Below are 13,125 nucleotides of genomic sequence, written 5' to 3'. Positions count from 1 at the left end.
GCGCTTCTGAACAAACAACCTGCTTAATCTAAAATTCTGAACACTGTAAAGGGTTTTTTATTTTATTTTATTCTTTCTATTTGAATTTTTATTATTTGAATTTTACCATGTTTTAACACATTCACTGCCAGCCGTTTTTTTTTTTTACTGTAGGTAGGTTCTGCCAGAGGGTTTTTTTGAGGATTCTGGCTCATCTTTCAAGACCCGAGGATTCTTTTCTGCTAAGATTTTGTGAACACACAATATCTCAAAAGAACTAATAGAATGTGTGCTTTCTCTGTCTAAAAGAGTTAGTTTGTAGAGTTAGTAGTTATGTAAGCATTAGCAGTTGAATACAGCATGGTTTCAGCGTCAGAAAAATTATTCTGAGTTAAACGGCTTTTTGTGAAATTCGATAGAACAGTCACTTTAACCATTCATTTTTGGCATCAGTAAGACGTCAGACATCTAAACAATAGTTTTGAACAGTAATTTCCTCCATAACAGCAGGAAACCCCCCTCTGCTTCCAACTCCTCCCTCCGTGTGTCTTCTTGGCTGCAGCGGCCGTGTCACAAGCTCGTTGCTGCTGCTGTAACCTCGCGTCACCAGGCTCATTGCTTTGCTGCTGCTGTGCCTGTCTGCGCGGCCGCTCTTTGAGGAAGTCTGGATCGGCTCGCTCGTTTCTTGGAGTTTTGGTTGAGAGCTTTGATGAAGCTTTTGCGATTCTGGTCATATTTATGCTGCGTGTTTCAAAGTGTGTTCCACCCGTAATCTATTATGCAAATTTGCAATCCCGCACCGCCAGCAATCAGCGCGAAAACGAAAGCGTTTTCGCCAATCCATTTTCATGAGAATGGCTTCGAGGAAACTGCTTTTTGCTTGCCTTCCTCTAGTCTGGGAGAGCACTGTCGCCACTTAGTGGGTCGGTGGAATGGGTTGTAAACGTTCGGTGGCTTCAATAATTATATAAGAGATGTAAAAGGGTTAGATGCACATCCCACGGTCAAATTTTTTTTTTTCATTTTTTTGACGGAGTAATACGTCATTGGCAGTGAACCGTTGGATTTTTTTTGACGGGGTAATACGTCGTTGGCAGTGAACGTGTTAATAATTCTTGCACTTTATCATTATTTATTTTTTTAAACATGTGATCATGCTGTGGTCTTACTATTTTATTGGTTTCATTATTATATTGCTTTTATTACCTTGCCATTTGTTTTAATTGTAAGCCACTTTTGCACAGTAGCATTGGTCACTTTATCTAGTCTTCCACCGATTTCTTTGCACAGGTCATCTCAGTGCAATTTTATTTTACTTTAAGGCTGGCTCACACTACAGGATTTTCGGGCCGATTTATGCCCGATTCACCCCTCCCGAGAATCGGAGGAGAAATCTGGCCTGGCAGCTTGCCAAGCTTGGTCGGGCCCGACGTTCGGCACCGATTATCTTGTAGTGTAAGCTGTTTGCAGATCCAATCTTAAGCCTCCCGATCTGCTCAAAGCCTCATCGGGGCCGTCCCGATCATATCAAACATGTTTGATATTTAGGACTGAAAATCTGCGCGAATACATCATTCTGCTGCTGCGCCAGACTCCCGTCGTTAATTGACGCGGCTCATTTGATGCGCTGAACTGCAGGCATTATAGGCTACCAAATACCAACAGCACAGAACCACGAGTATTTGGGGGAAAATGTCACTCATTTATATCACAATGAATGACCAATGAATAAAAAGTTGTTATATCGTAGTTTTGAGCCCCTGCCAGTCAGAGGCTGTAATCTCCTACCTGTCTATCAGCCAGGCAGTGTGGGGGGAAAAGGCATTGCTGCTGCGGGAAGCAATCCAGTCTATCCAAACTTTTGCCGATCTCATGACATGCAGCAGGGGAATATATTTTGGTAGGCCATGTGTTTGTGTTCTCACTTGTACAGACAATAGAGTCGCGTTGTTTACACGCATGCTAACTACCGTGAGATTCATTTGTTTGGCGAGACGGGCATGAAAATGAGGAAACGAGAGAGAGAGGTGAGGTGGGGGCGGAGCGCTTTGGTCACTGCTGGAACCCCAAAAACGAAACAGGTTCGTACGGCCTGGCATCAAGGTGATTATCCTGCCGATAATCTTAATAATATCCTGTAGTGCGTGGTGCGCCACATTTACAAATCTTGTAGTGTGTGCATGTCTGAGATTCTAGGGAAGATAATCTGGGAAGATTCTCCTGTAGTGCGTGTCACAGCCAGATTTCAAAATCGGCTAAGATTGTCAGAATCCTGTAGTCTGAGCCCAGCTTTACGGGTCTTTTGACGGGTCAGTTGAAATACAACTCCATGCACTTCAAACGTAAGGTGCAATTTATTCACGTAAAATGTGTAGACCTCTGTTGTCCCTGCTATGTCACACCTGTTATTGTCATTTGTATTGTCTTCTTTGATACACAGCTGTATGTAGCACTGCTGTCCAAGACAAATTTCCTCTTGGGGACAATAAAGTATATCCTGATCCTGATGCTGAGGTGCATATACTTCTGGGAAATTATTCCCAGATCAACTCTGTTTCTCCTGGGCCTAAAATGCACTAGATGACAGCTGTTTAATCCATCTTATTTGTTTGTTTAAATAATGCAGATTGTTTAATCAATCATTGAAAATGTGCAAAAATTCACCAGCTTCTCACAACAGTTGTAGCCAGTTGTTTTCAAAGTAACACAATCTAAGCTAGTGTAGAAGTGAGTAACTAAGCTAATAATAACCATAACAGCACAAATAATTGACAAAAATCTCGAAATAAATATGCAGTATTTACTGTGAGAAATGAAATAATGAGAAAAGGAACAATTATTGATGGTTAAAACTGAATAATGACATCACAACAGTCTAACCCTAATGCTAAATTAAAATGAGATATTCCTCTAAATCTGTCTTCAAACTGCAAAAGAAAAGAAAAAACACCCACATTTTTTGCTTGAAAGCAAGGGAGCCGCCACTGATATATATATATATATACCGGTGTATATATATATATATTAGGGATGTAACGATAACCGGTTTTAGTAATAACCGTGATAAAATTCCTCATGATAACCATACCGTTTCAAACTTTCATTATCATTAAAACCGTGGTACCGTGATTACAGTGCTTTGAAAAACATGATAAATATCATCAACCAAAATTGGCAACAGTCTCCCAGATGCAAACGTGCAGCCTTGGAGAAATGATTTCAGTGAGTGTATCAATCCTTTTTGGGTCTGAGTTTTCAATATAAAACGTAAAAATGATTTCAGTGAGTCTCTCAGTACTTTTTGAACATTGTATATACAGTATATGTATATATATATATATATATATATATATATATATATACACATATACACATACTAATCAGTTCACCCTGTCCAAGTCGATGTTTGAGGCAAATTTGATGAAATTCCGTCAAGGCATTCGTAAGATATCGTGTTAATAAGCTGGAAAATGGTGTTCGAGAGGTCACAGTGACCTTGGCCTTTGACCACGAAAATCTAATCAGTTCATGCTTGAGTCCAAGTTGATGTTTGAGGCAATTTGATGAAATTCCGTCAAGGCATTCCTGAGATGTTGCGCTAACAAGCTTGAAAATGGCGTTCGAGAGGTCACAGTGACCTTGACCACCAAAATCTAATCAGATCATCCTTGAGTCTAAGTCGATGTTTGAGGCAGATCTGATGAAATTCCGTCAAGGCTTTCCTCAGATATCGCGTTAACGAACATCGTCCGCGGATCCATAATGCCTCCGGCCTGGCTATCGCCTGCGGGGGCATAAAAACTCCCTGCTGGAAGCGTGGATAAGAGCACTGAGGTGTCTCGAAGTGTTTTTGCTAGAAATGCCCATCCCTAGTGATAACTATAAGATGATATGGTGATAGGGTGATGGTGATAAGATGATATGGTGATAAGTTGATAAGATGGGAACTCAACCATAACCTGCCTAAGTGGTAGAAGTGTTGTGTGTCAAAGCAGTATCTACCGTATGACTGGATCACTCCACTGATGAGCCGGGTGTTGATGGTCTCTCCATTACGCTCCTTCTCAATCAGCTTCAGGACAGCATTGGTTACCTGGACACAACACACAGCATTCAGACTAGTTAGGGCTGGGCAATTAACTGCAAACCCACATTTAGAACCTCTAACCCACATGCCAATTCATTGAATTCATTTATTAAATTAATTAATTAATGTTAATTCAGCTGATGCATTCCCAAATGCGTGCATACGAAAAAAAAAAAAAAACGATTTCAGACGGCAGCCCGTCTTTATTGTCACACAACACACTACAACACATGCACGGAGGGCCACAACACACACATGCTGACGGTGGCCGGTGAAATTTGTCCTCTGCATTTAACCCATCCTGGCTTTGTCCTTTCCTCCTGGGGCAGGCCAGGAGCAGTGGTCGATTTCTCGTACAGCGCCCGGGGACCGACTTCGGATGTTGTCGTCACTGGTCGGATGACGATGACGATCTGATCTTCTGCATGTTTTTAGTGGGGGGGGGGGTTATATACGGAGGAACCCCCCTGGGGGAGCACGGGGAGAACATGCAAACTCCACACAGACAGAAAGGCCCTTACGACGAGCAGGGTTGGGTAGGTTACTTTTAAATAGGAATCCCTTAAAGTTACTTGTTACTTGTTAAAAATTGTACTTAGTAACTTAATCCGATTACCACTATTTAAAAGTAAAGTAGGGATTACTTTCAGTTACTTTTGGATTACTTTTTTTTTTTTAATCCAGGAATGTCCCATTGGGATACAAGATCTCTTCTTCCAGGGAGTCCTGGTCAAGAGTCCTGGCTAAAACCCTTATTTAACTAGATGAAGCATGTTTTAGCATTGATAACCAGATAAGAATGTTTATACCAACATGAAGTTAAGGAGAATACAACAAGAGTTATTTTTAAGACCACTTTAATTTACGTTATGGGTATTTTTCATGATGTGGAGTGGAAGACGCAGCTTGTTGCTTTAATCTTGAAACACGACGTGAAACACTAAGTGAAAGTAAAAACCTCTCGCTCCATGCAGAGTTGGCATGCAGATTTTCCACTGCCTGGCAGCTCATAACGTTCAGAAGCGCCTTCCACATGGATTCTACTGAAAATATCATTTTCAGTAGAATCCATGTGGAAGACGCTTGATCTGTCTAAACACTGAGCAAAGGTAAAAGTGAAATGCTTGTTATATTTCCATGACGTGGTGAATGCACTCGTGGGAGGAGGCACCACAGGCGCGGGTGCCTCTGTCATCATGTTTGCTGCCTGCAGCTGCTGCTGTTGCTCCGCCTCGCTCGTCCTCATCTGTCCCAGCATGCATTGCGCTTCTCCATTTCGCTACTAAATAGCAACCAAATGAGCCGAAATAAAGGTCGATCTAAATAATGTGTAATGGTAACACAACCTGCAATTGTAGGACATTTCAATATTGGACCAAATAAAACAGCGAAATGAAAACACCACCCTATGTGAAACATATATGTCATCCTGGGCCTATATATATCCCTCGTTGATTTAACGTGATTTAGATAAGTGACAGCGTAACGGCTTCATGTGCTATATTGTGAGGTGGGCAACACCGTTTTTTGTTGTTATTTTGTAAAATTAATGAAGAGGCAAGGGCGAATGTAATCCCGCCTGTAACGCCGTTACTATACCCCCGTTACTGTAATCTAGATTACACATCTTAAAATGTACTGTGACAGATTACAGTTACCGTTTTTTTGTAATCAGATTACGTAACGGCGTTACATGTAATCCGTTACTCCCCAACCCTGACGACGAGATACCCCACCTGGGCAGTAGGCACTGAAGATATGGGGGGGAACACAACCACAGCGCCCACAGTGTCCCAGGCGAGAATCGAACTCAGGACCTTCTGACTGCGAGGCGACAGCTCTACCACTGAGCCACCGTGCCCCTATACATGAACTGATGAAATAAATACTACATTGTGTTCAGTCACGTGCCTCCACCCTGTCTAGATAACGAGACTTACTCTCTGACTCTTAAAAAAAAGGCATAAAATAAATAATCGTTCATTAATCGTAATCGAGCTAAAAGTTTTAAATAATCGTGCTATTGATTTGGAGTCATATCACCTAGCCCTAATATTCATTCATTCAAATTATCACAACATAAAGCTAATTTAGAAAAAACAACAGAAACTGGATATTGACATAAGAGCAGAAATAAAGCAATGATTGTTCTGATTAAACATCACAGAAAACAGGGCGTCCGGGTAGTGTAGCGGTAGATTCCCTGCCTACCAACACGAGGGGCGCAGGTTCGTGTCCTCGTGTTATCTCCGGCTTGGTCGGGCGTTCATACAGGCACGATTGGCTGGCGGTGCACGATCTGCAGGTGGGAAGCCGGAAGAGGGTATTTTGTCCTGGTCGGTCGGGGCGCCTGGTCAGAGTGGAAGGGAACTGGGGGGAATAGCGTGATCCTCCCGGTAAAGCTCCCGCTGTCCCGCAGCTGGCTACTGCGCATGTCTCAGAGGAAGCATGGTGCTAGTCTACGGCTCTCCCCAGATCGGCAGAGGGTGGAGCAGCGACCGGCGCAACAGAGGGAAAAATTGGCCAAATACAATTGGGGAGAAAATGGAGGGGAAATCGGAAGAAAAAAAATCACAGAAAACAACTTTATTTCAGTAAAATAACTTTCCACATTTTTTATGTGGACTTAACATAATGTTAGGTAACACAAAAATATCCATGCTTGCCGTAGCAGATGTTGAGTTTTAGCGTTGACTTACCTGTTTATTCAAAGGCCTAAAGAGACATTCCCTCCATGTGACTAGAGCGAGCTGGAGGGAGAGAGAACATTAGCAAGGAGTTAAACACAAAGTTAAGTTAAGTGTTCCATTAACATCTGCTACCTGATCCAGACAGAGCAGGGAGCACATTTAACAATTAGCTGTCATGAAACAGGTACAGAACCAACATCCCATCCCTCTTTGACACTCCACAGTAATAGCACAAATTAAATTCTGGTGTCAGTATGGACATGCATTGGTGGGTATGGGAGTCACGATTGGATTAGATTTTCGATTTAGGCTTAAAAAAAAAAAGTTTTTTGTATGACTATCAAGTCTTGATTTGTACAGATCAAGACTCAATGATTATATTCTAGGCGTGTTTTTTTAGAACAATATACAAGACAAACAGGCTCAGACACCGGAAATGAAAAGAAAAAAGAAAAAACGAACATACATGTGCTACCAGCCGCACAAAGTGTCCATGTGTTTACAAGAGACGTGTATAGAGACGTGTATATAGAGACGTGTATAGGATGGGATCTCACCTATGAGTCTGGTTTTTTACCCCCCGGACCTTATTTCCAGCTTAAAATATGATGTTTTACTCACCCAGAGAACTTTGGTTTCATTCTGATCGCCATAGAAGATATTCATATATTCACGTATGCCCCAAAACGGGGCATACGTAGACGTAGTACACACTGTAATTAACGAATTTTCTGCAACGTAGCGGTTCATATCCTCATAATATCCTCATAGGAATGCCTCTGTTGGATTCACAGACCCCGGATGAGTTAACCGAGGATGCCCGAAGCTGCCTGAGGCTGCCCGGAGGAGACTAGACGGATTCACGTTCATTTACGGATGAGATATTATGAGGATATGAACCACTACATTACAGATTTTTTTTTATTTACAGTGTGTACGTATCTACGTATGCCCCGTTTTGGCGAGTTCGAACTCTACTCGGACCTGAATATCTTCTATGGCGATCAGAATGAAACCAACGTTCTCTGGGTGAGTAAAACATATTTTAAGCTGGAAATAAGGTCTGGGGTGTAAAAAACCGGAATTCTCCCTTAAACAGCATCTCCAGAGTATTTAACTTCCTTATTGTGACGTATTTCCCAGTGAAACTTTGACGGTAGGGCGGACCAGAGCCAGGAAGGAATTTGATTGGACAACAGGCTGCTAGAGAGCGGGACATAATGTTTTGAGGAATTTCAATTGGACTGTTGACAAGTGAGAGAACAAACCAAAACAAATATGGAGTCTAACAGTGATGAGTGGGATGCTAGCTAGGAGGACGAGGCAGAGGATTACTATCTAGTCCTGGGAGTGAGGCCGCTTAGCTAGTTAACGTTAGCTCTGTGTCAGCACCACACAGTTGCCGGAGAATGACAGCAGATTGCAGATTGACTGACAGCTGCCGGATGGCATATGTGACACGGACTGGTTTTTTCACTACAAACTCGTCAGGTTGAAATCGCGCAATTCGAGGTGAAAGGTTGTTTTGTGAAAAAAGTTTTTTTTCGTTTTTTTCCATTAATAGTACACAAAGAAGAGGATGAACACATAAAATAGAGTCGTTTAAGAATCAGTAAATAGGTATATTTTGTAAGATAAAGACTGACTCTGAGAGAGAAATTACTTCTCTCTGGACACAGCTGGTATTCATTTGCATGCGGCGTTTCACTGGCTAATGTCTGCTATTGTTTCGAGTTTCGAGTTTTCACATCAATAGAATCCAGCGTGTTAGATGGGGCCAGGATGCATCTCTGTTTACAAGAGAGACAACACGGAGAGCCACTGAGGACAGTCAGTGTGGATACATTTTTTTGAAACTTTATCTGCGAGACGAGTGCAGTCCGGCCACTTCATCTGACAACATGGTGGCTTTTCCTCCTAGTCCTAGGTGACTTTAATCATGATCCCTGACCCTAACCAACCATTGTTTCTGTTTCTTGTATCTGTTTTAGAGACTGTGCGACCATCTAGTTGTGGTTGGATGTGTGTTTAGTATGTTTTATCGCATTCTGATGTGTGTGTAGTCAAACAGTAACAAAGAGTATTGAAGGCAGTGTTGCCAGATGGCAAATGTTGAATTATCGTACCAGAGGGTCAAAATTATCGTTTTTGGAGTGAAATTATCGTACGCCCCCTCCCCAGCGCGGCGCGCCGATGTCGGGGGGGCTGCGGCTGATCACAGGCTACTTTTTGGACTTGGCATGATTTTTCAACACTGTGATCTCAGCCTGCGTTGCGACAACAACAAAACACCCTGCACGTATTGGCTGCAAATATGTTGTTTGAAGAGATGATTGTATAAACAGATAGAGTGATAGACGTAGGATTCGTCTAAGTGTCACAAAATGATGAAATTATCGTACATTTGGGGGATTTTGGGATTATTGATCGTACATCATACAGAGGTCGAAATTATCGTACAAATACGATAATTATCGTACGTCTGGCAACGCTGATTGAAGGAAAGAAGTGGCAATTTACAACAGCACCACTGTAGGTTACTGTAGGTTCACAGGGTGGGCGGAGCTAACACAATAGACTCACTCTGATAGGTTACTGTAGGTTCACAGGGCGGGCGGAGCTAACACAATAGACTCACTCTGATAGGTTACTGTAGGTTCACAGGGTGGGTGGAGCTAACACAATATACTCACTCTGTAGGTTACTGTAGGTTCACAGGGTGGGCGGAGCTAACACAATAGACTCACTCTGTAGGTTACTGTAGGTTCACAGGGTGGGCGGAGCTAACACAATAGACTCACTCTGATAGGTTACTGTAGGTTCACAGGGTGGGCGGAGCTAACACAATAGACTCACTCTGTAGGTTACTGTAGGTTCACAGGGTGGGCGGAGCTAACACAACAGACTGACTCTGTAGGTTACTGTAGGTTCCTGACAACTCTTGTGTGAAGTAGGATAACAAGCTACTTTTTTCCGGGCTCTGCCAGCGTTACGGGTGGTTACTCTGGCCGAACAAACTGAGTAATGTCACATTATAACACTGTTTGGATCTCACCTGCAATTACCACTAATCGGCAATAGGTATCACCCAAGAGAACAAACTGAAATCTTCCGTATTATCACTTTAAATAGGTGTACTCTATGACCAGGGATGTGATCTAAAATAGTTAAAAAGTCATTTTTCATTTCAGCTAGACTTTAAAGGGCCCATATTTTGCTAATATAATGTATTATTATTTTATTGTTGGCCTCCAGTAGAAAAAAACTCATTGTTTATCTTGCACTGGCTCTCACTGCCCCCTTCAGTTCACCCTCTGTCTAAAACGCGATTGACGTGAGTGACGTTTTTTTTGGTGTGCCGTTTTCCTCCAGGCAGCCTGACGCTGATTTCCCCCCTCTAAACAGAGCTCGATTTAAGTTGTTATTTCGGTCTTTTTCAAAATTATTTTTTCATTTTGTAGTAGTAATGGTGCATATTTATCGATACAATCAGTGTTTTTATTCCAACATGAACCAATAGTATGTTTAATACTAGATTGAAATGAGGCCAGAATGCAGAAATTCCTTGTGATTACACTGTCGTGGCAGTCTACTGGAATGTCAGAACAGGGAAGGGAGGCTAGGCTTGGCAAAGTTGTCATCACCATGGTAACAAGTCTTACCTGACGTCACTAGAACTATTGCTCTCGCACAAATCGGCACAAATCCATGTCCTCTCGTCTACGAGACTTCATGGGGGGGGGGGGGGGGGGTTCATGGGGGTAACATTCAAACACTTTCACCTATTTATTTGAAGCTTAGACCATGTTTAATATGACCATCCAAGATTGTAACAACATATATATGATACAAAATTAAGAAATGCATAATATGGCCCCTTTAAATAAAAGGTAAAAGGAAAGAATAGAAAGAAGAGAGAAGAGGAGGAGTAAGAAATTGTGGTTTCACCGAGTAGATTTCGTAGATGCCCTTGCGCCCCTCGTCACACTCGCGGCGGACCCAGTGGCGGTTGAGGTAGGCACAGATCCCATTCAGCACCTTGCTGGAGAAGCGATAGTCCTCCCACTGCTGCGTGTAGAACTTCAACACCCCCTCATCCATCAAGTCCTCCCCGTCCTGCCCGGGGGGGGGGGGGGGGGGGGGGGGGGGGGGGGTAGAGTAGGGATGGGTGTAGAGTAGGGATGGGTAGAGGGACAGAGAGGGAACAGGTCAGTGTGGTATAATCGTAACTTTAACACTACATATTATATTATATCTGATATTATAAAACGGCTCTCTCAAATCAAGCAATCTGATTGGTTCACAGCCATTGTATAATTCCAGTAACCGAGTTCAATAACCCATGGCCATGGGTTATTGGTTGCCATGGCAACTCTCTTACTAAGAGAGTAATAATAAGGCTTACCTCAAATGACAACGTAGGAAAAAAAAATGGCGGAGACAGCTGTCAGATCCTTGTGAATCGATCTTCGCTTATAACTTTACTAATACTTCGCAGAAAATGATGTTTTGTACAAGAATAGATGCGGGCTAATGTCTTCTTTGCAAAAGAAAGGCTGTTAACCCCGCATTTAACCCCGCATTTAACCCCGTAACGTTAGTTGGTGTCGGGCTTTGCAGAAAGCATTCAGCTTCTCAGCAAGCGCTGAGAATGCAATGCTGCGCTCGAGCTGCCTGTCGGGGTTTCCCAGAAAGCTCTCAGCTACTCAGCAAGCGCCAGGATTGGCCAATGTCAACTTCAGTCTCCAGAACGATCCAATCAAATCACCCGCATGTTCTTGCGGTCCCGCCTTACAGTAGTGTTTCAACTGACTCTATCAGAATGACATGCCAGTCGGAGTCGGACTTATAGTATTATTATTATTATTATATTATCATACTTGGAAACCGTTTTATAAAAGCAATATAGCACTCGAGCTGCGTGTGTTGTGGAATATATCCCCCTGCTCAGCAGTTATCCCACTCGGCCTGCGGCCTCGTGGGATAACAGCTGATCAGGGGGATATATTTGGCACAACACACTGGCTCTCATGCTATATTGCTTAATTATACATCAGACCCTTGAGCTACTTCTGCTAACACTCCCAAAGTCAAAACATAAGCGATGTGATGTCTAGTTTTTGAGATATTAACGTTTGTTTGGTACAGCTTTTCAGCTTTATTTCATACTAGTTAATTGCTGCAGTGCAATAGGCAGCGTTTCGACCGGACTCTTTTTTCAAACGCGCAATCTGGATTGAGACAACGGGGCTGGAGAAACAAAAGTGACTATAATTTTGATTATTTTTGCAGAAGCAGGGTCTAAAAAAACTAGTTTATATGATGTAGGCACCCTGAACCTAGCCCTCAACAGGTGGCGGCGGTGGATGTGCCAGGGTCTGAGAGCACATTAAAGCTATATTCAGCAATGTTTTTGTGATAAAATAAGTGTTAACTCATTGAGTGCCAGCCACTTTTGGAGAACGGACGCTCCCAGTGCCAGAGTTTCAGAGCGTTTTCAGTGATTTCTCGAGGCCCACAGAATATTGTGTGATATTACTATGTAAACACCGAACACGCACAAAGAACGATGAGACTATATTGTATCAGCAGCAAAAAAAAGTTTATTGATATCATTTTCCGTTCTTTACTTATCAGCCGGAGAAGATAGGTCAAAAACAGAAAAAATTGGCGTTTCCATCTAGAAGCTGAGATATTGAGCCTTTTGTGAAATATGGCATTTCAAGCAAATCACTGACTCTGAAACTAATATTTTCTGACCTGAAACATCTGAACAGTAATTTCCTTCAATATAACAGCACCCCCACCCCCCCTCTACTGCAAACTCCTCCTCCGTGGGTGTGTCATGATGTTGCTGCTCGCTCTGAGTGCTGCTTGTGTCAGGCGAGTCTGCTGCCTGGATGGCGGCCGCTCGTCGGGGCAGTGTGGATCGGGCTCGCTCGTTTCTGGGGTTTCAGTTGTGAGCTGTGAAGCTGCGTCCGATTCTGGGCTTTCTGGGCTTTCTGCTGCCCTGCGTGCCCCACCCCCCTCCTCCTCCCCCTTGGAGTGTCTCTGGGCTGCTGCGTTTGCTCTCGCTCTGCTTTTGCTCTGACTCTGCACTGCACGCTGCATCCCCCCGCTTTTTCACATCATGTCGCCGGCTCCCAGCTGAGAATAATGTAACTTTTCAGAAAGACGCTGGTGTCGCCAACTAAATCATATGGAGGGGCTATTGCAGCGGAGACGGAGGGGCTGTGGCAGCAGATTGACTGCTGTTCACAGGCACAGCTAACGTTATGCTTCATGCATATCGATGCGATTTCCGTTTCCCCATTACTTCTTCTCTCTTTTCTCCTGGCCTTTCTCTAATCTGGAGAGCACTGTCGCCAC

At 43.1% G+C, this 13,125-nt stretch overlaps 1 protein-coding gene across 1 annotated transcript in view; it reads right to left on the bottom strand.

The window, feature by feature from the left end:
• The window catches only part of cul1a (cullin 1a), an 89,648-nt gene that overhangs the window by 62,089 nt on the left and 14,434 nt on the right, over positions 1 to 13,125 (bottom strand). The window contains exons 5-7 of the mRNA XM_083653420.1: positions 10,705 to 10,872; positions 6,766 to 6,816; positions 3,982 to 4,072 (exon numbers count right to left, since the gene is read on the bottom strand). Coding sequence (XP_083509546.1) covers positions 3,982 to 4,072; positions 6,766 to 6,816; positions 10,705 to 10,872 — 310 coding nt within the window. The remainder of the gene's footprint in view (positions 1 to 3,981; positions 4,073 to 6,765; positions 6,817 to 10,704; positions 10,873 to 13,125) is intronic.

The sequence above is a fragment of the Poromitra crassiceps genome, assembly GCF_964638095.1.
Source record: "Poromitra crassiceps genome assembly, chromosome: 17".
Classification (NCBI taxonomy): domain Eukaryota; kingdom Metazoa; phylum Chordata; class Actinopteri; order Beryciformes; family Melamphaidae; genus Poromitra; species Poromitra crassiceps.
Note: the sequence above shows the minus strand (reverse complement) of the source record. Positions and strands in the feature narration are given on the sequence as shown.